Raw genomic sequence first — 24,673 nt, 5'->3', positions numbered from 1 at the left:
TGCCCATTTTTTTATTTGGATATTGTTTTGGTTGAGTTTATAGATAATTTTTATATTTTGGATATTAACCCTTTATCAGATATATCATTTGCAAATATGTTCTCCCATTCAGTGGGTTGCCTTTTTGTTTTGTCCGTGGTTTCCTTTGCTGTGCAAGAATCTTTTATTTTGGGGTGCTTTGGTGGCTCAGTCAGGTGTCTGATTCTTGATCTCAGCTCGCATCTTGATCTCAGGGTCATGAAAAAAAGCTTTTGATTTTGACATATTCTCAGTAATTTAATTTTGCGTTTCCCATGCCTGAGGAAACATATCTAGAATAATGTTGTTAAATCCAAAGACAAAAAGATTACTTCCTGTATTTTCTTCTAGGACTTTGATGATTTCAGGTCTCACATTTTGGTCTTTAACCCATTTTGAGGTTTTTTTGTGTGTGTGTGGTATAAGGCAGTGGTCCGGTTTCATTCTTTTGCATGTAGCTGTCCAGTTTTCCCAGCATCATTCTATATTCTAGGCTTTCATAGTGGGATTATTATGATTATAAATATATTTAGAGGTCTTTTGACCATCTTCATTTGTTATAGTTTGTAATTTTTCTGTGTTTTTGTTTTCTTATTTTTGGGGGGTTGATTTTTTTTTCTCTTTTACTTTTTCTTGACTACTGATGTGGAAGTTTTATAGTTCAGCTCTATTGATAGTCTACTGTTACTCTATTTTACTTATTATCTTAACATTTTATTTTATTTATTTATTTTTTCAACGTTTATTTATTTTTGGGACAGAGAGAGACAGAGCATGAACGGGGGAGGGGCAGAGAGAGAGGGAGACACAGAATCGGAAACAGGCTCCAGGCTCCGAGCCATCAGCCCAGAGCCCAACGCGGGGCTCGAACTCACGGACCGCGAGATCGTGACCTGGCTGAAGTCGGACGCTTAACTGACTGCGCCACCCAGGCGCCCCTATCTTAACATTTTAAATATATACTTTGTCATTCAGGGTCCAATCAGGAAACAAACCACATTGTGTAAGTAGCTAACAGGAAAAATTTAAAACAAGAATTGCTAGTTAGTAAAAGGTAGTTAACTACTAAAAGGGGATAAAAGAGGACTCTAAGGGGTAGAAAGTAGCAACTTCAGAAAGCAGGTACTACTACCTCCCAGGGATAAAGGAGAGTGAACAAGAAAGGAATTTAGAAATTTAGAAGAATGCCTTCCAACTAGGCTGAGATTGAAAACTTTGAGGAGAGGTTTGGCGGCCATAGGAAGAAGCCCACTTATAGGGAAAAAAAAGAAAAAGACAAAACCAACTTGCTGGTTCTAAACCGTGAAGGCCTTGGTTATGGGGGCAGACCCCAAGGATATGTGCCAAGGGTAAAGTGTGAGGGGTGCTTAGGTGACCCAGAACAGCCTCCACACCACAACCAGCAAGCTGCTATGCAAAACAGCACTTCAGTAGCAAAAAGAAAAGCCCCTTCCTTTGCTCCTGCCTTTCAGCGTCTCTCCAGCGCCCTCTATTGGCAAAGCCTAACAGCAACAGCCCCCCTCCCAGCCAGGCAAAAAAGCAAGTCAGTGGTGTCTCTGTGTCATCAAAGCATGGCAAAGACGGATTGATTTGGAGCTGAGAGGTGATAAGCTAGTAACTGACACAAATTTATAATTTTTTTTAAATATAAAACTATCTTTAGTTTCCTAAATAACGACTTGAACATTTTTAACTTTCCTTTGAATCAGCCTCATATTCCTTTTTTTTTTTTTTTTAGCTGTGATGACTTTTTTTTAATATAAAATTTATTGTCAAATTGGTTTCCATACAACACCCAGTGCTCATCCCAACAGGTGCCCTCCAATGTCCATCACCCACCTTCCCCTCCCTCTCACCCACCATCAACCCTCAGTTTATTCTCAGTTTTTAAGAGTCTCTTACGGTTTGGCTTCCTCCCTCTCTTTTTTTTTCCCCTTCCCCTCCCCCATGGTCTCCTGTTAAGTTTCTCAGGATCCACATAAAAGTGAAAACATATGGTATCTTTCTCTGTATGACTTATGTCACTTAGCATAACACTCTCCAGTTCCATCCACATTTCTACAAAAGGCCATATTTCTTTCTCATTGCCAAGTAGTATTCCATTGTATATATAAACCACAACTTCTTTATCCATTCATCAATTGATGGACATTTAGGCGATACATGAATTCAGCGAAGTCGCAGGATACAAAATTAATGTACAAATATCAGTTACATTCTTATACACTAATAATGAAGCAACAGAAAGGCAAATAAAGAAACTGATCCCATTCACCATTGCACCAAGAATCATAAAATACCTAGGAATAAACCTAACCAAAGATGTCAAAGATTTGTATGCTGAAAACTATAGAAAGTTTATGAAGGAAATTGAAGAAGATACAAAGAAATGGAAAAATATTCTGTGCTCATGGATTGGAAGAATAAGCATTGTTAAAATGTCAATACTACCCAAAGCAATCTACACACTGAATGCAATCCCAATCAACATTGCACCAGCATTCTTCTTGAAGTTAGAACAAGCAATCCTAAAATTTGTATGGAACCACAAACAACCCCGAATAGGCAAAGTAATATTGAAGAAGAAGACCAAAGCAGGAGGCATCACAATCCCAGACTTTAGCCTCTACTACAAAGCTGTAATCAACAAGACAGCATGGTATTGGCACAAAAACAGACACATAGACCGATGGAATAGGGAATCCAGAATTGGGCCCACAAATGGATGGCCAACCAATCTTTGACAAAGCAGGAAGGAATATCCAATGGAAAAAACACAGTCTCTTTAACAAATAGTGCTCAGAGAACTGGACGGCAACATGCTGAAGAATGGAACTAGACCACTTTCTTACACCATTTACAAAAATAAACTCAAAATGGATAAAGGACCTGAATGTGAGACAGGAAACCATCAAAACCCTAGAGGAGAAAGCAGGAAAAAAACCTCTCTGACCTCAGCCACAGCAATTTCTTACCTGACACATCTCCAAAAGCAAAGGAATTAAAAGCAAAAATGAACTATTGGGACCTCATGAAGATAAAAAGCTTCTGCACTGCAAAGGAAACAATCAACAAAACTAAAAGGCAACCGATGGGATGGGAAAAGATATTTGCAAATGACATATCGGACAAAGGGCTAGTATCCAAAATCTATAAAGAACTCACTAAATTCCACACTTGAAAAACAATCCAGTGAAGAAATGGGCAGAAAACATGAATAGACACTTCTCTAAAGAAGACATCCAGATGGCCAACAGGCACATGAAAACATGTTCAACGTTGCTCTTCATCAGGGAAATACAAATCAAAACCACACTCAGATATCACCTCACGCCAGAGTGGCTAAAATGAACAAATCAGGAGACTATAGGTGCTGGAGAGGATGTGGGGAAACAGGAACCCTCTTGCACTGTTGGTGGGAATGCAAACTGGTGCAGCTCTGGAAAACAGTGTGGAGGTTCCTCCAAAAGTAAAAATAGACCTACCCTATGACCCAGCAATAGCACTGCCAGGAATTTACCCAAAGGATACAGGAGTGCTGATGCATAGGGGCACTTGTACCCCAATGTTTATAGCAGCACTTTCAACAAGAGCCAAATCATATTCCTCTTAAAGGTTAATACCAGCATTTTAGCACCACTGTGTTTCTGAACCCAGTTTTTGCAAAAATTTTTGGTTGCTTGCTTATATTTTTTAAACAGTCAAGACTTAGTTAACCACCAATTTATGGATTTCTTTGCTCCCCATTGTTTCCCACATGCCACTTCTGAATGTTACATTTTCTTTCTTCCTGAAGTGCATCTAGTAGCCATTTTTCAGGTTGATGTTCCCTTGTGTTTCATATTTTTAAAATTCCAATTTTATCTTGTAACTTTTGCCTGGAAGCTTCTTTTAGTGCGAATTACCTGCTGTAGTGATCCCAGAGCTTCCCCGGGGTGCGAGTGGCAACCTCAGGGCCAATTTGTGGTTGCCTGGGTCAGGGCTTCATGTGATTGCAGGTTCGAAACCAGTTTTTACATTTTCAAGGTTTGGGGGTTCCTGTACAAGTCAATTATGTGTAACCACAGATTCCATACTCCTGTAGGACCAATTCGGTGATTGTTTCCACCCAGTGCTGACAACCAGTTCCTTATCCTCATCAGCAGCCAAGGTGTTTTCTGTTACAAAACTTTTCAGGCTTCTTGCCCCTTACACAGTAACGTTGCCTTCTGTCTAGTGTGTATGCTAGAATTCTGGTTCCTGTCAATACTTAAATTCACCTTCAACTCCTGTACCCTGCTTTAGATGTCCTCTTAGACCATCATCAGGAACTTTACCTGCATTTTGTCCTAATCAGCCATGTGTAAAATAAATGTTGCTGGTTTAAGTAGGGCTTTCTGTGTGTTTGGAGGAGGAAGGATAGGTTTTCACTTGTCTGCTATGTTTAAGAGGATTTTCTTTAATAATGTTTATTTTGGAGAGAGAGACAGGGCATGAGCCAGGGAAGGGCAGAGAGAAAGGGAGACACAGAATCCAAAGCAGGCTCCAGGCTCTGAGCTGTCAGCATAGAGCCGGACGTGGGGCTTCAACTCATGAACCACGAGATCATGACCGGAGCTGAAGTCAGATGCTTAACCGACTGAGCTACCCAGGCACCCTGCACTTGTCTGCCATCTTGACCAGAAGTTAAGGTTGCTAATATGCAGGATATGACACATGATACATTCCCTTATACTTCTCTAGTGCTTTACCATTTTCAAGGCCCGTGTATTTAATGAACATTTGAATGCCATTGTGAGGTAGGCAGCACAGGCAGGTATCATTTGCTCCGTTTTGTTATGAGAATTTGTCATTCAAAATAGAAATCTTAGCAGAAACAAATGTTATTATGCATCTGCCATGTACTTAGCATAGTCTTAGATGAGGGGGGTTGAAAAACCAGAGTAACTTAGTTCAATTGGGTGGACAATAAACAAACATTAAATAACAAACACAATATAAGTAGTTGCTTAGTATGTGACCTTCATAGGTTTCTAATAAACTTTTTTAAATGTTTATTCATTTTTGAGAGACAAAGAGAGCATGAGTGGGGAAGGGGCAGAAAGAGAGGGAGACACAGAATCCGAAGCAGGCTCCAGGCTCTGAGCTGTCAACACAGAGCCCGACGCGAGGCTTGAACTCACTGTGAGATCATGACCTAAGCCAAAGACATCCGCTTAACTGAGCTACCCAGGTGCCCCTCTAATAAACATTTTTAAAAATTAAATGTTATAGGCAGGGAATTGTTAAAAATAGTATTGACAGTAAATGATGTAGGAGGTGGGGAGAGGCCATTTCACTGTAGACTGGCATAACAGAGGAGGTAGGTTCTGAGACAGGCTTTTAAGAAAATAGGATTTGAGTAGGCAGGATAGGATATGTAGACTGTTCTGGAAAAGAGCATATGCATATGAATAGAGAGTAGCAAAAGACTGGGGACCAGATTGTTAGGTCTAAAGGGCAAATTAAGCAGTGGGTTTTACTCTTGTAGAAAACAGGAAATCACAGATAATTTATAAGACAGTAACATGACAAAAACTTTAGGATGTTACCATTCTTCAGAAAAAGCGTAGTGCAGGCAGTGGGGGAGGGAGACCAGGAAACTGATGTCAGGGGTGTTGCCTGAGTAAGAGAAAAGATAATGTGGGCTCCCCAGGAACTCGAGGATAACATCAGAGAGGACAAGAATATTTGGTTTTATTAAGTTTGAAATGCAAAAGGGGCACTTGTTTAAATGTGCAGTTTACATACTTTTTGCTTCTAAAGTTATTTAAATGAACCAGCCATGTCTTAGAAAGGTGGAACAGAATTGCCAAACCATGTGAGAGAGATACAGAGGCTCCTTTTCCCCTCTGGCACCAACACTCCACAGCAGTCTCTAGTGCTCTGCCCTCGGAGAGCAGATGTAGAGGCAAGTTTGGGATTTGGTTTGCTTTTTCCTATGGAAATGATGCCTCCTGCTGGAGTTTGGTCCTGGGCCATCCCACGCTGGAGTATTGAACTGAGGGTATTTAGGTATACCACTATAACATTGTGGTCATCGGAAAAGTACATTTCAGTTCTAAAGTAGATACAGGGACAAATTTCCAGGCAGCACAGTACCAGAGGTGGCAGTCAGAAGGGCACAGGTAGTGTTGGCTTTTGGCACTTTTGGTGTGGGTCCCTTTTTATTCCTATAAAAGAAGCCTCTTCAGTCAGTCGCCTCCCAGGAATATTGGTAGCTGCTCCAGGAACAGACCTCCTTTTCCCCCTATGCCTGAGACAGGACCCTTTTGACAAGTCCCAAGTTGTATGTAATTACCCACACACAAAAAAAATCACCACTGAGATTCCTAATAATTTATTAGGCACGAATACCTCATTTCTTTTTGGATTTGAACAATTAAATCCAACTGAGAGAGTAGTTCTTGCTTTTGCATATGTTGACCTCTTCCTAGTATTATCCAGTCATGCACTTAAATTTCACACGAAAATGTATGTATATATTTTCACAAGGCTGTTCGGATTTAAATTACAAAATATACATATGTACACATTTTAATATAAAGCTGGTAAGGGTGCTCATCAACTTCGGGGCTGTCCATCTGGAGTCAGCTCATACCTGTTAAACAGTCAGGTTGGACTTGCATTAGTATGAGAGCGTGCTGTTTTGGGCAGTGGCAGAAAGGCAGCCTTGTCTAGCCTGCCTGGGCCCCTGTGGGACAGCAGAACCCGTCTCTGTAAGGAGACCAGGCAGGGTTAAGGTGAGAACTTAAAGAGGTCTGTTGGGCAAGTGAGATCTGCAAGCGGGGAAAGCCTGAAGTACAAGTCTAATCTGTCTCCTTGATAAGCAAAGAAGCTGACATGTCCTGAAAAGGGAAGAACTTTGGAGAGAATATGCACAAGTGTCTGAGATGGTGTCTTGAGTACCAGATTAATGTGATAAAATGAAAGGGCTCACTTACCAATGTGAGAAGCCCATAATCAGATCCTCTTTTGATAAGTCGATCAGTACCTAAACAAACACAAGTAATCAGTTTCCTTCCAAAAATTGCATCAAGTGGAAACCTATTGGCACAAACGGAATTGATCATAAAAAGGGCTTCCTTGGGCTTCAGTTTTGAGCAGGGGCTCTTTTTCCTTTGGCTCTCAACATTGTACTGTCCTTCTGGAGAGGTTCTGACAATGACCTCAGTGTCCTGAGAAGAGGTCAACTGCTCTTTGGAGTTAAACCTCAGAATTTACATGGGGCACCTGGGTGGCTCAGTCAGTTAAGCACCCAACTCTAGATTTGGGGTCAGGTCATGATCTTGCAGTTTGTGAGTTCAGGCCCTGCATTGGGCTCCATGCTGGCAGTGTGGAGCCTACCTGGGATTCTCTCGCTCTTAAATAAATAAAACTGAAAAAAGAATTTATCAATGTTACTGAATGGGAGAATAACTTGCCTTTACTCATGAACTGATCATAATTTTAAGCAAGACACCATAGTTGCCTCAACTGTAAAAGTGAGGATATTACCTCCATCATAGAAGTGGGCTTTTCAAAACATGATTATAAGAAGATGTTTATTGAAATACAACTGCAAAGTATTAACAAACATCCTTCTTTTTTGTGTCTCCTTGGCATCTTCCTAAAGATTATATTTACTATACTTCTACTTTAAAATCTCATCTCCGCAAAAATCTTGACGTAATGAGACCCAAGCCTTCACAGTATGCTGTGTTTATCAAAACAATACTTAATACATGTTCAGATACTTGTGCAATGATGAATTTAGATAGATTCTCCAGCTTGTTAAAAGCGTTGATCATATTTACACATCTAATACTTTTAGAAACATTACACACACATACATAAACACACACAAAATAAAAATAACCTTCTAATGAGGCTCTCCCCTCCTTGAACCCAGGTCTAATAACCAGATGATCCAATCAGAATTTCTGCAAGGGTGTTCCACCAATGAACAGTTAGAGTGCCGGGGGGGGGGGGGGGGTAGGGGGGCGCTGTGGGGAACAGAGTATCAGGAGTCCCTCTTGTACTTACTTTTCCTAGTTCCTTCCTTCTGTGTGAGCCAAGTGGCCTACTGTTTTTCACTGCGACATCTAGTGACCTCTTCTTTACTTCTTCCATGGGAACAAAAAATTCAAATCTTAAAGAAGCAAAAAGTCAAAGTGAGATTTACATATTTTAATCATTTTTGTTTGATCTATTTTCCTACTTTTAAAACTGAAGACTATTCAGGGGAGCATCCAGAACAGTGTTGGTTCATAACAGATATTCAGTGCATCATTATGACATAATCACTGTCGTGTGCTAATCAAAAGCCCTGGAAACATCAAGAGGCTGTTTGCCTCTCTGGGAAGTGCCTCGGACTACTGTGCTTTGGGATTTGCTTCAGACTTTCTCTGAGCTTGCCCTGTCTCTCTTTACCTGCCCCTTCTCTCTCAGCAGTGCCTGTTCACAGGCCCACCTCAACCCTGTTTTTTCTGACCAGCTAAGGACTAGGATGCTAAATACTTAGGTCTCTTGGAGTTTCACGAAAAATAGTGGCCTGCCTTTCTTCTGTCTGTGGAGCAAAGCAGAGGAATCTTTTTGTATAAGCTTTGTCATGTACTCACAGAAGGTTACTGGCCTCCTTACTTGTAGATTTTTTTTTTTTTGAGGTAAAGTAACATTAGTTTCACGTGTATAACATGATTTTATGTGTGTATATATTGCAAAATGATCACAAGTCAACATCCATCACTACACAGTTAATAATCTGTTTTCTCATGGTGAGAACTTTAAAGATCCATTCTCCTAGCTACTTCCTAAAATGTAATATAGCATTATTAAATATGGTCACCATGCTGTACATAATATCCCCATGACTTCATTTTATAAGTGGAAATTTGTTCCTTTTGACCCCCTTCACCCATCTCCACCCTACCACCCCCCTGCCACCTACCACCAATCTCTGTATCAACGAGCTTGGCAGTTTTTGGGTTTTTGTTATCTTTTATGGATTTTTTTTGTTTTGTTTTAGATTCCACATGTAAGTGAGATCATTCAATAAGAATCTTTGTCTGACTTATTTCAGTTAGCATAACACCCTCAGGGTCCATCCATGTTTTCACAAATGGCAAGATTTCATTTTTTTTTTTACGGCAGAATATTTCATTGTGTGTATGTGTATGTACACACACACATACACATCTTTATCCATTCATCCACCATTGGACACTTAGGTTGCTTCCATGTCGTGGCTATTGTAAACAGTGTTGTAGTGAACATGAGGGTACATATATGTTTTTGAATTAGTATTTTCATTTTCTTTGGCTAAAGACCTAGAAGTAGAATTGCTGGGTTGTAGGGTAGTTCTATTTTCAATTTTTTGAGGAACCTCCATATTGTTTTCCACAGTGGCTGCACCAGTTTGCATTCCCACCAACAGTGCACAAGGGTTCCTCTTTCTTCACATCTTTGCCAACTCTTGGTAATAGTCATTCTAACAGGTATAAGGTGATATCTCATTGTTTTGATTCGCATTTCTCTGAGGATTAATGATATGGAGCACCTTTTTATGTATCTTTTGGTCATCTGTGTATCTTCTTTGGAAAAATGTTGAGGTTCTCTGCCTATTTTTAAATCAGACTTTTTGGGTTTTTTGCTATTGTAGGAGTTCTTTGTATATTTTGAATATTAACACCTCATCAGATAAATGGTTTGTAAATATTTTCTCCCATTCAGTAGGTTGCCTCTTCGTTTTGTTGACCATTTCCTTTGCTGTGCAAAAACTTTTCAGTTTGATGTAGTTGCACTTAATTTTGTTTTTGTTGCCTTTGCTTTTGGTGTCAAATGCAAAAAATGATAACCAAGACCAGTGTCAGGGAGTTTATTGCCTATATTTTCTTCTAGGAGTTTCATGGTTTCAGGTCCTACATTACATTAAGTCTTTAACCCATATTAAGTTTACTTTTGTGTATGATGTGAGATTGTGGCCCAGTTTCATTCATTTACATGTGGCTGTCCAGTTTTCCCAACACTGTTTACTGAAGAAACAGTCCTTTCCTCATTGTATAAGTTGTATTAATTGACATTGTCATAAGTTAGTCAACTATCTAGATGTGGATTTGTTTCTGAGCTGTTTTGTTCCATTAATCTTTGTGTCTGTTTTTTACGCCAATACCATACTGTTTGATTACCATAGCGTTGCAATAGAGTTTGAAATCAAAGTAGTATAATGCCTCCAGCTTTGTTCTTTCTTAAGATTGCTTTGGTTTCTCGTGGCTCCATACCAATTTTAGGATTATCTGTTTTATTTCTGTGAAAAAAAGGCATTGGAATTTTGAAAGGATTGCATTAAATCTATAGATTGCTTTGGGTGGTATGGACATTTTAACATTAATTGTTCCATTCTTTGAGCAGGAACTATCTTTGTGTTGTGTTCAGTGTTTTTCATTAATGTCTTAGATTTTTCAATGCACTCATCTTTTACCTCTTGGGTTACATTTATTCCTAGGTGTTTTATTCTTTTTGATCCAGCTGTAAATGGGACTGTTAATTTCTCTGATAATTCATTATTAGTGTACAGAAAATGTACTGAATTTGTTGAATAGTTCTAATGGTTTTTTAGTGGAGTCTTTAGGGTTTTCTATAATGTTACGTCATCTGTAAATAGTGACACTTTTACTTCTTCCTTTTCCATTTGGATACCTTTTGTTTTTCTTGCCTAATTGCTCTGACTAGGACTTCCAATACTAAAAAAGTGGCAAGAGTGGCCATCCTTGTCTTGTTCCTGACCTTAGAGAAAAAGCTTTCAGCTTCTCACTGCTGAGTATGATGTTAGTTGTGCGTTTGTCATCTATGACTATTATGTTGAGCTACATTGCCTCTATACCCACTCCGTTGACAGTTTTTATTTTTAGTGGATGTTGAGTTTTTTCACTTTTTTTTCCTTAATGTTTTTTTATTTTGAGAGCGAGCAAGGGAGGGAGGGGCAGAGAGAATCCCAAGCAGGCTACATGCTGTCAGCGCAGAGCCCAATCTCACAAACCATGAGATCAAGACCCAAGCTGAAATCAAGAGTTAAACACTTACTTAACCAACTAAGCAACCAAGGCACCCTGAATTTTGTCACATCTGTTGAGATGAACGTATGATTTTTGTTAATGTGATGATTCACATTGATTGATTTGCAGATGGATGTTGAATCATCCTTGAATTCTGGGATTCCCACTTGATCATGGTGTGCCATCTTTTTAATATATTGTTGAATTCAGCGTTGTTTTTTAAGAGAGAATGTTATCTTTTTTATTAAACATTTAAGAGAATGTTACCTTTTTTATTAAAAAATTTTTTTTAATGTTAGAGAGAGAGAGAGGGGGGCATTCAGAGTTGTTTTTTTATGTTTGTTTTTGAGACAGAGAGAGAGAGAAAGAGAGAGAGAGAGAGAGAGAGAGAGAGTGTGAGTGGAAGAGAGGGAGAGACAGTATCCAAGGCAGGGTCCAGGCTCTGAGCTGTCAGCACAGAGCCCAACATGGGGCTCAAACTCATGAACCATGAGATCATGACCTGAGCCTGAGGGTCAGACACTCAACCGACTGAGCCACCCAGGCTCCCTGAATTCAGCTTTCTAATATTTTGTTAAAGATTTTTGCATCAGTGTTCATCAGGGATATTGGTCTATAATTTTTTCTTATGATGTCCTTGTTCAGCTTTGGTGTCAGGGTAAATACTGGCCTTATAATATGAATTTGGAAGAGTTACCTCCTCTTCTATTTTTTTTTGGAAGACTTTGAGAAGGATTTGTATTCTTGAGTGTTTGGTAGAATTCACTAGTGAATCCATCTGGTGTTGGGAGGTTTTTTGTTTCTAATTCAGTCTCTGTATTAATAATCAGTCTGTTCAGATTTTCCATTCATTATTCAGTCTAGGTTGTATGTTTCTAGGAATTTACCCCTTTCTTCTAGGTTGTCAAATTTGTTAGCATATAATTTTAGTCTCATCCATTGTACTTCTGTGGTATCAGCTATAATGTCTTATCTTTAATTTCTGATTTTGTGTTTCCTTTTTTTGATGAATCTAGCCAACGGTTTGTCAAATTATCTTTTCAAAGAACCAGCTCTTGGTTTCATTGATCTTTTCTATTGTCTTAGTCTCTATTTCTATCATTTCACTTATTTCTGCTCTGATCTTTCCTTTCTTCTGCTAACTTTGGGCTTTCTTCATTCTTTTCACAGTTCCTTGAGGTGTAAACTTAGGTTGTTTTTTTGAGATGATTATTATTTACTGATATAGGCATTTATCACTGTGAACTTTCCTCTTAGAATTGCTTTTGTTGCATTCCACAAATTTGGTAAGTTGTATTTTCATTTGTGTGAAGATATTTTTGATTTCTTCTTTGACCTACTGATTGATCAGTAGCATGGTATTTAATCTTTACATACTTGTGAATTTTCAAGTTTACTTCTTGTACTTGATTCCTTGTACTACTGTGGTCAAAGAAGATGTTTGATATAATTTCAGTTTTCTAAAATTTATTAAGACTTACTTTGTGACCTATATATTATCTATTTTGGAGACAGTCCCATGGGCACTTGAAAAGAAAGTATATTCTGCTTTTGGATGAAATATTCTGTATATGTCTGTTAAATCCATGTGGTCTAACATGTCATTTAAGGCTGATAATTCCTTATTGATTTTCTGTCTGGATGATCTACCATTGAGGTAAGTGGGGTATTAAAGTACCCTACTATTACCATATTGCTGTTTCTTCCTTTAGGTCTGTTAATATTTGCTCTATATATTTTGTTACTCCTAGGTTAGGTACATAAGTATTTACACATTTTAGATCCTTTTGTTGAAGTGACCTCTTTATCATTATGTAATGCCCACTTTTGTCTCTTATTACAGTCTTTATTTTCAAGTCCATTTTGTCTGATAGAAGTATAGCTACCCCAGTTTTCTTTTGGTTTCCATTTGCTTAGAATATCTTTTTCCATCCCTTCACTATCAGTTTGTGTGTGAAGGGAGTCTTACACTTAGCCTGCATCTGAAGTGAGTCTCTAATAGGCAGCATATAGGTGGGTCTTGTTTTTTATCCTTTCAGCCACTCTGTCTTTTGATTGGAGAGATTAGTCAACTCATAAAGTAACCATTGGTAGTTCGTATTAATAGTACTTAATGTCATTTTGTTAATTCTTTTCTGGCTGTTCTATGACTTTCTTTAGTGGTATACTTAGGTTATTTTTATGTTGTGTATATGTACTATAGATTATTGCTTTGTGGTTACCCTGAGGCTTACACATAACAGTCTACTTTAAGTTGATAATATCTTAAGTTTGAAAGCACTCTAAAGCTCTACATTTTGACCACTCCTCCCACTCCACATTTTACATCTTTTTATATCTCTTGTTTTTCGTACTTTTAACCTTCATACTAGCTTTATAAGTGATTAATCCACTACCTTTACTATATATTTACCTTTACCAGTGAGATTTGTACTGTTCTATGTGTCCTTGTTACTAATTAGCGCCGTTTCTTTTCAGTTTACAGGGTCCCTTTAACATTTCTTTTAAGGCCAGTTCAGTGGTAATAACTTCTATCTTTCCAATTATTTGTTTATTTACTCTTGTGAGATAGAGAAACACACAGAATCTGAAGCAGGCTTCAGGTGCAGAGCCTGACTTGGGGCTCCAACTTAAGAACCATGAGCTTATGACCTGAGCTGAAGTCAGACACTTGACCAGTTGAGCCACCCAGGCGCCCCCATCTCTCCAATTCTTAATGACAACTTTGCCAGGTAGAGTATTCTTGGTTAGTTTTTCTTTCAGCACTTTGTATCGTGTTAGTCCCTTCTGGCCTGCAGAGTTGCTGCTGAAAAATCCCCTGTCTAAAGGTGGTTCCCTTATATATAACAAGTTACTTTCGTCTTGCTGCTTTCAAGATTCTCCCCTTAACTTTTGACATTTTAATTATAACGTGTCCTAGTATAGGTCATGTACACACAAGAGGCCTCTGGGCTCCTTACTTCTAGGTGTATTGTTAGGGTGGAGGCTGCTAAGTCTGCCCTCCAGATAATCCAGCCATATCTTGCTGGATCATATTTTCAGAGAGAATTACTAACAGATCAGGTTTGTCACAAAAGTCAGATGTCAAAACTCTCCCTCCTCTGTTCCTACATGGCAATTTTGAAATCCTTTTACAATTGTGTCAGAGCTGTCTTTGAGTACAAAGTCTCTGACTTGTGTGGCTCTAGAATATAGATGGTACCTGGCATAACGTGTTCAATAAATAATGACTAGATTCTCTCTCCCCCACATCCTTTCTTGGTACCACTGAACTCCCAAGTGAAGTTCTTAAAGGAACATACTAGTTCTTAGACATGGCCCAAAGAGCACTCAGTTCAACTCTTTTAAAATGAGTAATTATTAACCAAAATGAGAGGAAATCAGAATTATCAGGTATATTACCTTCCTAGGCTGGTTAGAAATGTCTTTTGTTAGGATCCTGATGCAGAAGGAAGCAATGAGGAGATTTTGACTTGTGTACCTTGAGATCAACTTGAAGTCAAGAATATTTCACATAAGACTTGCCACACCAGGACCATCAAAAGCAAGAAATGTGATGAGAATCTGTCTGCCAGTCTTGTATCCAAGGACATGGGTGGACAAGTCAGGGTAACATATCTATTTCACTTGACAGCTATGCTTTGTTGCAGAAGGGAAGACAGGCCAAAGAGCTTGGAGCTTTGGAGGATTTTTTAGGTCCTTAGGTTCAAGGTATGTTTATTTTTAACTGCTACTTTAAGAAAGATTCCAAGAAATCCTCTTTGACCATATTTATATCCTTGTACTTCATTTAAAGAAAAAAAATATGGCACAGTTCATAATCAGGAACACTTTAGCCCCTATGGGCAAGAACAGATGATAGCTGTTTTGCTTCAGTGCCCTGGCAGTCCTCTTCTCCCAGTCATGTCTAGAAAGTTCGTGAAGGCACACATGTGGCTGGCTTGCCAGGCCCACCACAGGCCCTCAACAAATACTTGAAGACATAAGACAACACTCTAGGCAGGGCAGCTTGGTCCACTTACGTCTCATCGAACAGAGGTTCCAGGGTCTTCCTTTTCACTGAGGTTTTCTTACGACTTGCCCACCTCCTTTCTGGTAGCAAGTACACACGGACATAGGGATCAGCTCCACTGCTGGTGCAGGGTGTCAGGTTTCTGATTTGGTTTCAAAGACATTAAAGAAAGTTTTAAAATACTGCAAAGACTCATTTGGAGAAAGCTATACTAGCCATGGAGCTCTAGCTGGCTTTGAGGACAAAAATGCCCTGTCGTCTAGATGACCAAACAGCAACAGGCTGCAGATTTGAAGGACAAAACATCAGACGCACGATTTCAAAAGCATGTGTGTGTGTGTGTGTTTGTTTTTTTAAAGTAGGGAGGAGAGCAAGCATGTTGCATCTAAAGGAAGTAGGAGATTCCTACTTGAGAGAAGGTACTGGCTCCAAGTCACCCCAGACAGTTTTGCAGTGGTTATGTCTGAACAAAGCCCTTGGCTCTGGAGTCCATCAGCATCATTGAGGACTTGTCATTCACAGCCTTCAGCCCTCCCACCTTCCCGGTGTATTACTTGTCTACCTCAGCCATGCCACCGCCCCGCCCCTGCCATTGCTCCAGGTGCCTTCACTCTTTTGTTCACCTGATGCTCCCAGAGGCCTCTTCCTGGCCCCAGCATCTCGTTACCTGCAGCCGCTGATGAGCACACTGAGGCAGCGCCGCAGACACACATAGCGCACCGTGAGCCGAATCTCACCCAGCCTCCGCTGCCGGAGATCCCCGCCTCTGTAAAAAAAAAAAAAGGGCTTGTCACGTCCCTTGCCATTACGGGTGTTGGCCTCTCCCCCAACCCCAACGACAGAAGCATGTCCTGCTTTAGGAACATAGAGCCCTGTGGGTTAATAAAATAGCTCTCAGGTTCTTTTTGGTCTGAAGTCTGTTCCATCCATTCACATTAATTATCCTACTTTACAGTAGGAAGGATATGAACCTTGGAGTGGGATCTGTTTCTATACCATGATTTCCTGTGAAACCTTGGGTAAGTTATTCGACTTTTATGATAGTAAATTGTATCTCGTAGGCTAATCGTGAAGATGGAATTAAATAACATGCTAAGCCCATGGTAAACACTTTATATAAATCCCACATTCTAAGCTCTCCATATCATCCTCATACACTTGAGAATTCAGGATATATTTCTGCGGTAAGGAACCTTCACTAGAGCCCAGCACCTGTTTTACAGTTGGTATGCATTTGCTCTCTCTCTTCCCCCTTTCCCCTGTGTTTCTAGCATACCATGCTGCCTCTCACGAAGCCACTCTGAAAGACCAGAACTTTTGCAGCAAAGTAAGTTTGTGTCTACTATTCTATCCAGGGATGGATTTTTCATGCATGTCATTTTAGAATAGATTAAGCAGAGAGGTGCATACTCAGTGTTGAGGCTGATATCTGTCAGGTCAAAGCAGGAGGAGGCCAGGGAGTTCAGCGAGGACATGCTGGGAGCCAGCCTCTTGGGCGGCCACGCAAATGGGGAGACAGGGCATTTCATGGGTCTGGGCGACTTGATGGGCCCTGGAGAGTGTGGGCCTGGGACAGTCAGGAAGATGGTGGCCGCACTCTTCTTCTTCCCCATGGGCTCACAGAACCCTTTGGCACTGTCCTTGCCTTTGGGCTCTGGGCCTGTCTCTTGGGGTGTGGGCTCGGTGGCAACAGTAGTGGCACTGGTGGTTGTCATGGTGCTCTTGGAGGCTTCCTTGGTATCAGAAACAGGGTCTGGGGGGCATGGCAAATTTTCAGGGCCCCCTCCCTGGGATGGGGCTTTGGGGTCCTGGTTGGTGTCCACCTTCTTAACGAACAGAGGACCTTTCTTTAGGGCTTCAGGTCCTGTGTATGGGCTCCCCATCTCTCGTTCTTCCACACGCAGGAACTGCAAGCAGATGACAGGGTTATGGGCTGGGCCCCCCTATCCACCTTCTCCTCCTCTGCTCTCATCTTCACCTCTGGGAAATGGTTCCTTCCTGACTGCCCAATCCTCTGGATTCTACCTCCCACCCCCACAACCCCACACCATATCTTCCTTAATCTCTCTTTGCCCCTGGGCTCCTGTAACCAAATATTCTCTTTCTCCCTTATTCCTGCCTCAGTCATGAGTCTTCATGAAGACTCAGTCCTGCCCCCACTCAAACTGGCTGGTGGAGACCTAGCTCACTCTTACAACATGCACTGTTCCTCTACGCAGAGGACTCCCAGATCTACACCTCCAGTCCTCTACTGCCTTCTGGATGGGGTCCTTTCCAGCTGTCACCCTATTCACCACTGCTTTCCCTAGAACAGTTCCTGTCCACATATACCCCTGTGCTCCTACCACCAAAATTTCAAACCTCAGCCACTATGTTTCTTCCCTGTTAGTCATCAAGACTGTTCCTAGGGATTTCCATTTCTAGCACTGTGGCAGTCAAAATATTCTGAAAAATCTCATTAGGAATGTCTAATAAAATGAAACAAACATCCTTTTAAATGCATTGCCAAATTCACAAGAAAGGAGGGAAAGCCCCTGGGGTTACTGAAAAACGAAGGCTAAGCTTTCCTAGGGTGGTTTATCAACCTTGAAAATTCAAGGGGTAAGGAGAAGAGGCCTCGGATCAATGTGAGGCTGGGAGTTGAAGTGGGAACCATGAAGGTGCGATCTCTAGGGGAAAAAAGTAGTCTAGGATAAACATTCCACCCCCCAGGAAAGACTGATAAGAAATATGTCTGTCTCAGCCTGTACTCTGGTGGGGGGAACTGAAGACTTTCCTGAGAATATGGCACCTTACAGGACTGTCTTATATGAATTTTGGTTCTTAGTTTTACCTGTGGAATCTTGAAACCTAAAATTTTTAAAATAACCTAAGAATGGACCCTAGGTTTGTAATGCTCCCGAGGTGCTTGGTTATAGTAAAACGGAACCTCGCTGGAAGCAAGCAGCTTCAGTCCAGGTCCCAGAACACTGAACATATGTTTGCAACCCAAGTTACCAAGCATAGAAAACAGATACAACAACCATCAAAATCTAACTCAAGATCTTAAGATATAATGTGTACCTGTGAATTCTAACGTAAGTATTTTCAAATGACTGAAGATGGAATAGAAACATCATAATAAAATACTATGAAAAAAGATAAAATCAGAAAAAAGAGCCAATTAGTGGTCTAAGATGACAGAGATCTGAGGAAATTTAGAATGTAGCACCAGGAGATAAAAGAAACAGAAAATATGACAGTGAGGTCAGGTCGGGACATGGAGGAGGTGGTGGTCCAGTGTAGGAATTCTAGAAGGAAGGATTAAAAGAATGGGAGAGGCAATATCTGAAGGGATAATGGCTGACCATATTCCAAAGTTGACGAAAAACAGCAATCTATCTCCTAGCTTCTTCTCGGCACAGAGCAGGTACTTAGTGCTGGGATAGCCCACCTTGTTCCACGGCCAGAGCTCCACCCCTCACCTACCCTGGGGCACAAGAAGGGATGTTTACCCGAAGCACTAGCCTCATGGAGATGAGGCTGTCCAGGCCTGAGTGGTCCAGCTGAAAGCGCTGCTCCAGGGTGAGGTCTGTATAGGGTAGAATCTGGCACAGGGGGAACTCCAGCACTCCCAGAGCACACTCCTGGTCATCATCAAGCACCTGGGCAGTGGGCCAGTCACAAAACAGGCTAACCCAGCCTCAGACCCACCACCGCCTTTCCCGAGTCTCAGTTCGCCTAAGTAAGCACTGTGCTTCTATTGGCCCCTGGCCCTGTTCTGAAAACCTGGGACTGGGACCAGGCCTGGTCCCTGTTTGCAGTCAGGGTAGAGGCAGTTATGATCTGTATGAGGCAGGGGCCAAATGCCCATGGCCACAGGGGCTTTAAGGGCTGATGAGCTGAGCTGCTCCATGATGAGACATCTGGACAAGGCTGAGGGCCCCCAAAATTTGTTGGGTCATGAAATCTTGGACGAGTCATTGTTTGAGCCTCTATTTGCTCACGTGTAAAATAAAGAAGGTATCTCTTTTCCACAGATTGTTTTGAAGATTAAGTTATTTTTTTAAAGAAGTACATCATCATTGACGTCCAGGGAGGATTCCAACACAGGCCCCTCTGGGTGCTATGTAAAACCGGAAAGACTTGCAGGGAGAGAGCCAAGGGACGTGAGGGTTCGCCCTTCCACAGCCCTCTTGGCCCACCCACCAGCCCGTGAGGATGCGGAGCCTCCCACATCCTCTCCCACACACACAGGCTGACTTCACCACTGGGAGCACCTGCCTGAGGTGCACTTCAAGCTCCCCACCCCTCCTGCCGTAGACACCTCTTAGCCTTGTTCCAAGACCCGAACTTGACACAAACCTTCAGATGCAGCTCCTCGGCTGCCACGTCGTACACAAAGAAGGAGAACACCTGGCTCCACACGGGGTCCTTGGTGTGGGGACAAGTCTGGGGATGGAAGAGAGAAAGATCACTGAAGGGTCAGGATGGGCAGAGCAGGGTGCAGGCACCCTCTGCTCGCATCTGGCCACTCACCAGCACTGCCTGGGTGTCAGACCCACCCACACGGCTTGTGGGAGACTTTAGGGTGGGGCAGACAGGTTCAAAGGCAAGGAGAGCTTTCCCAGGAAGGTTGGGGGTTTAATTTACTGACTTAAATTCAAGTTACTTAACATACAGTCTAGTATTGGTTTCAGGAGTAGTGATTCATCACTCACGTATGACACCAGTGCTCATGCCAACAAGTGCCCTCCTTAATGCCCATCGCCCATTTAGCCCATCCCCCCCCCCCCACAACCCCTCCAGCAGCCCTCGGTTTGTTCTCTGTATTTAAGAGTGTCTTAGGGTTTATGTCCCTCTCTGTATTTTATTTTTCCTTCCCTTCCCCTATGTTCATCTGTTTTGTTTCTTAAATTTCACATATGAGCGAAATCATGATATTTATCTTTCTCTGACCTTTTTCACTTAGCATAGTGCACTCCAGCTCCATCCATGTTGTTGCAAATGGCAATAATTCATTCTTTTTGATCTCCAATATTCCAGTGTGTGTGTGCATATATGTACATGTACATGTACATGTATATATACATAGATAGATCTTCTTTATCCATTCATCAGGCAATGGAGATGTGGGCTCTTTCCCTAAACTGGAAGTTGTGTGGGGCTGAAAGCATAGCAGCACTAGAGCTCACTCCCAGGGGAGGGGCCAACAGGACTTCCACGGCTTTCTAGCATGTGCCCTTGGGTCAGTCACTCCATCTCTGACCCTCAGGTTCTTGAACTGTGCAACTATTTTGTGAGGTTGTTTTGAAGACACCGGGCCTAGAACGTGTCCTGACACCTACGAACACTGTTCTGTTCTCTAATCCCCTGCCCTTTTGCTTCTCTCCTGTAAGGGGTGGGGCCCTCACTGTCCCATGGCTACACACCGAACTGTCTCACCTTGCTCGTTTGTGTCTTCTTGCCTACAGAGAGCTTGACATAGGAAGAAGGGTCTCTGCTCACTTTATTCTGTGGGGAACAGATGGACAACAATGAAAGTGGTACCAATGGTCTGAGACACCACCCCAACCAGCCTCACCTCCCAACCCCCAGGAGCATCAGTGGGACCTGGGGCCAGCCAATTGCTTCCCTCTGACAGAAGGCTACCCTGGTGCCCCCAGGTCCCTGGGCTGCCATCACTGTGAGCTCTAGGAAAGGGCTAACCCCAGGGGAGGCTCCAAGGTAAAGACAGGAGGCCCAGAGCTGGGCCTGGTTGAGCACACGCTCTTGTTCCCTCGAGCTATGGAGGCAGACAAGTTCTGGCTCTTCCTTTACCTTGTGACCTAGGTACTTAACGTTTCGAGTGCTACTTGTAAAATGGCAACAAAACAAGACACACTCATCATGGGACTCGGGCATAACAAACATGGGGGGTGGGTTGCAAAGCCCAGCGCCTGGCACACGGCAGACGTGGTGAATGGCGCTCTTGTCATCCCTAGGCTGTGTGTGCACAGACGGTCACCCATAAGACAGGGCTGTGGTTACTCTGAGGAAAAGGCGCCGTGACTGGCTTTCACTTACCTTAGTAAACCTAGGGAGTTTTTTGGCTCGATATTCGCCATTCAGGTAGTCAAAGGGGTTTCTCTGCAGCACAAGAATAGGATAAATGAATGACCCATGGACATTTGCAAGAGACAGGCACAAGGCAAAGGTGTATGTGACACTGGGCATGGCACCACTCACCGGCAGGTTGCAGGCACTCTCCAAGAAAACCACGAGGATGGCAGTCGAAAAGCCACTATGGTCCTACAAGCACACACAGACTCTCACTCACTGGGTGCTGAAGCATTAGGAGACACAGACTGGTTTTGGAGAAGCCTATCCACGGCAGAAGGAAGCTAGCTAGCCAGACCTTGAACTCCAGACAAGCCCTACGATTGCCCACAACCTAGCTTTTTGTTGAGACTGAATCTACAACTGCAGCATGTCAGATTCAAGTCGGACACAGGGGTGGACTTCCTCAGGAACTGGGCTGACCAGCACTGACAGAGCTTTTAAGGATCCCATCTTCCCCGAAGATGGCTGAGCTGCTCGAGACTGCTGAGAGATCAGGAGCTGCCCGGTGTGGAGCTGAGGCCGAGGGACAGGTTCTGCCGAAGGTGGAGCTGGCTGGATGATTCTGTGAGCAAGATCTGGGGGCTCCATCTCGCCCCCTTCCACAAAGCTCACACAGGGACCGGCCGCCAGCCTCCGCACACCTTTCTGGTAGGGAACGCTGACACCCCAGCCTCACCTGGGTCAGAGCTTCCGGGCTGGCGATCAGTGAAAGCCACTCCAGCCGCAGGTGCAGCCGCCCGCTGGTTGTGTCGTTCAGGACAAACCACTGCAGGAGGAGGGGGAGGAGGGTGAAGAGGGAGGACGGCTCCAGGAAAGGGCCACTGAGATGTTACCGACCCTCTTCAAGCAGTTCAATTCTGGGACCTGGTGGAGCCCTAATAGGGGCTTTAGGGCAAAGATGGCCCAGCCGGGCGGTGTGGGCTCTGGGCTCGAGGGAATGGGAGAGGTGGTTATAGAAGGTCAGAGCACTATACTTTGAGATGGAAACAAGAATGTCCAGGGGAGGGGGGGGGGAGGGTTGCAGGCTCCACTCTACCTCATCCACCACTCTGTTCGTCATGACATCCCCAAGGCAGATCTGCAGGCTGGAACACACAGGGAGTCGGCTTAGCTCCAAGCAGGCAGGAAACAGCATATCTGAGGGCGGCCCTCAAGACAGGGGACCTTAGGGGTGCCTGGGTGGCTCAGTTGGTTGAGCGTCCAACTCTTGATTTTGGCTCAGGTCATGATCTCACGGTTTGGTTTGTGAGCTCGAGCCCCACGTCAGGCACAGCAGAGAGCATGGAGCCTGCTTGGGATTTTCTCTCTCCCTCTCTCTGCACCACCCCCCCCTTCTCTTGCTCTCTCTCAAAATACGTAATGTAAAAAAATGGTTTATAATCTTTGAGGAAAAAAAAGACGGGATCTTATTCATCTCAAGGCACCAGTGGTAAAGCGCTTGCCGCTCAAGCAAATGAAGGCCAGTCAGCAGGTGGCTCCAATCCCCAGAGGAAAACATGAGCAGAGGCTGCTGGGCACACTGGCTCTAGATTCCCCAGTGACGGTACTATGGGCATTTTGAACAGGATGATTCTTCTTTGTGAAAAACTGCCCATGCGTTGCATGGGTTTAGCTTCCCAGTCCTGTGTCCTCTAAACACCCGAGGCACCACCTCCCACAGTCATCATTAATGACCCCCAGAGCCCATCCATTTCCAACACTGCTCAGGTGCCCTCCAGGGGATAACTCTGGTTGGCATGTGTGTGACAGGAGGTGACGGAGACCTAACCTGACTGCAGCCCAAACACAAGACCCTGATAGCCAGAGGAGAAGGGGGGTGGAGATTAAGTCTGGGTGACTGTTAGAAATGTGCTTGAGCTCAGCACACGCTGGAAATCAGTAACATGCTGCATGAACTACAAGCCACACTTCTCATCGGCAACAACACAAAAACTGCAGCTTTTTCCATTAAGAAGAGAAGGAAAAGAACATCTGGTGGGGAGCTGTTTCTTAGGGTGGCAGATGGCACCCCTCCCACTTTGTTTTGTTGCTTTTAAATTACATGCTCGTGGAAACCAGCTAAACAATACAGGAGCAAGAAAGATTTGGGTGAAACTCTCTTTTCTGCCTCCTCATCCCAGGCCCCCTGAGGAGAGTGGTGTGAACAGTCTGCTGTGTGTCTCCTGTGCCCTTCTCTGTGCTCACACAAACATACTCCGGGGTCCTCCCTGGAGACATGAAACCACACAGGCCACACCCGGCTCCCGCCCCTTCCCCCCTCCCCACCCCTCCAACCAAGTCTTCCAGCTCAACACAGACAGACCCTGCTCATCGTTTTTAAAAGCTGCAGAATATTCTGTAGTTTGGCAATGGCAAATCTATTCAAACACTCGACCAATATCCTCTGAGGCTGGACATTTGTGTTTCCAGCCACCACAGTTCTGCTCATTGCAGAGCACCCCACGTATAATGCTCTGACTTTATGGGAGATTCCTGGAAGTGGGGCTGCTGGGCCAAAAGACATGTAAGTCTGAAGTTTTGATGGCCAGCCCCAGCCCCACCATCTCAGTCTCCCCACAGCGAGAGGCCAGGACTCCTTGGCACTGGGAACCTGACCATCCACGCCAGCCCCGCCCCTGCACCTGCTCTGAACAGAGTCTAGCTACCGCACCAGGACTGCAGGACGCAGACACCATGGGACACAAACCTTGGGGCCCTCTGCATCCCCGTAGCCCAGCTCAGGGCTGGGCACTCAGGAGACACCTAGGAAGGAGGTTAGTAGCAGGAACGTGGAATGACAGAGCAGGCTGCCTAATGCAGTCTGTGTCAGGTGACTGTGTGCTGGAGGCGAGGGTGCTGTGGCCCGAGGCCTGGCCCAGTGCCCCTGCGCCCAGCTCAGCCCTCCTCCTCACCTGCCCAGGAAGTCGTCCCTGTCGGGATCCTCGTCATACAGGTCCACCTCCAGGTCCTGCCCAGGGACTTCATACACTATAAACTGGAACAAAAGACAGGATACTTGATCTGCAGGCTGCAACAGCTGATGAAGCCGACCTCAAGCATGACCCAGGGAAAGCCCAAGTCCAGCCCCACCACCTGCCAGCTCAGAGCCCTGGGCAGTTTCCTGCCTTCAACGCCTCTGGAGAACCCCACCTGTAAGAAGGGAGTGATGTCCTCCCCTGTGGGATGGGGAGGACGGGGGTCAGTGCTCAGGGGACAACGGCTGCTGTGTGTTCTGCTTGGGGCTCGCAGCTTCTGGAGCACTTCATAGGCTGTGGGTGCTACCTTCAGGTAGTAGGGATTGTGGGTGAATTTAAGAACTTTAAGCTCCTGGTGTGAGGCTCTGGCAGCAGGGGAGGCTGGGAGGATTGGGGCAGAACGGACTCAGGTTCTCTCTTTTACTTTGATTTGAAAAATTCCAACAAATCTGACCGTGATGGGGAAGGGAGGTGGGAATTCATTTACGAGCTGTTCCTCCAGCAGGGCCACGGCAGCCCACCTCTGAAGCCTGATGGATGTGGGAAGGAGGAGTGAT

General features: G+C 43.7%; 1 protein-coding gene across 1 annotated transcript in view; it reads right to left on the bottom strand.

Moving 5' to 3' along the window:
* Positions 1–6,248: 6,248 nt before the first annotated feature.
* Positions 6,249–24,673, bottom strand: part of ESYT3 (extended synaptotagmin 3) — a 49,589-nt gene continuing 31,164 nt past the window's right edge. Inside the window, exons 10-23 of the mRNA XM_047874723.1 lie at positions 24,054–24,136; positions 22,199–22,247; positions 21,839–21,928; positions 21,289–21,351; positions 21,127–21,189; positions 20,506–20,574; positions 19,426–19,512; positions 18,576–18,725; positions 16,492–16,988; positions 15,749–15,847; positions 15,092–15,223; positions 8,062–8,167; positions 6,981–7,030; positions 6,249–6,637 (exon numbers count right to left, since the gene is read on the bottom strand). Of these exons, the coding sequence (XP_047730679.1) occupies positions 6,601–6,637; positions 6,981–7,030; positions 8,062–8,167; positions 15,092–15,223; positions 15,749–15,847; positions 16,492–16,988; positions 18,576–18,725; positions 19,426–19,512; positions 20,506–20,574; positions 21,127–21,189; positions 21,289–21,351; positions 21,839–21,928; positions 22,199–22,247; positions 24,054–24,136 (1,575 nt within the window). The 3' untranslated portion in view covers positions 6,249–6,600. The remainder of the gene's footprint in view (positions 6,638–6,980; positions 7,031–8,061; positions 8,168–15,091; positions 15,224–15,748; positions 15,848–16,491; positions 16,989–18,575; positions 18,726–19,425; positions 19,513–20,505; positions 20,575–21,126; positions 21,190–21,288; positions 21,352–21,838; positions 21,929–22,198; positions 22,248–24,053; positions 24,137–24,673) is intronic.

The sequence above is a fragment of the Prionailurus viverrinus genome, chromosome C2, assembly GCF_022837055.1.
Source record: "Prionailurus viverrinus isolate Anna chromosome C2, UM_Priviv_1.0, whole genome shotgun sequence".
NCBI classification, from domain to species: domain Eukaryota; kingdom Metazoa; phylum Chordata; class Mammalia; order Carnivora; family Felidae; genus Prionailurus; species Prionailurus viverrinus.
This window is presented reverse-complemented; position numbering and strand designations above follow the sequence as displayed.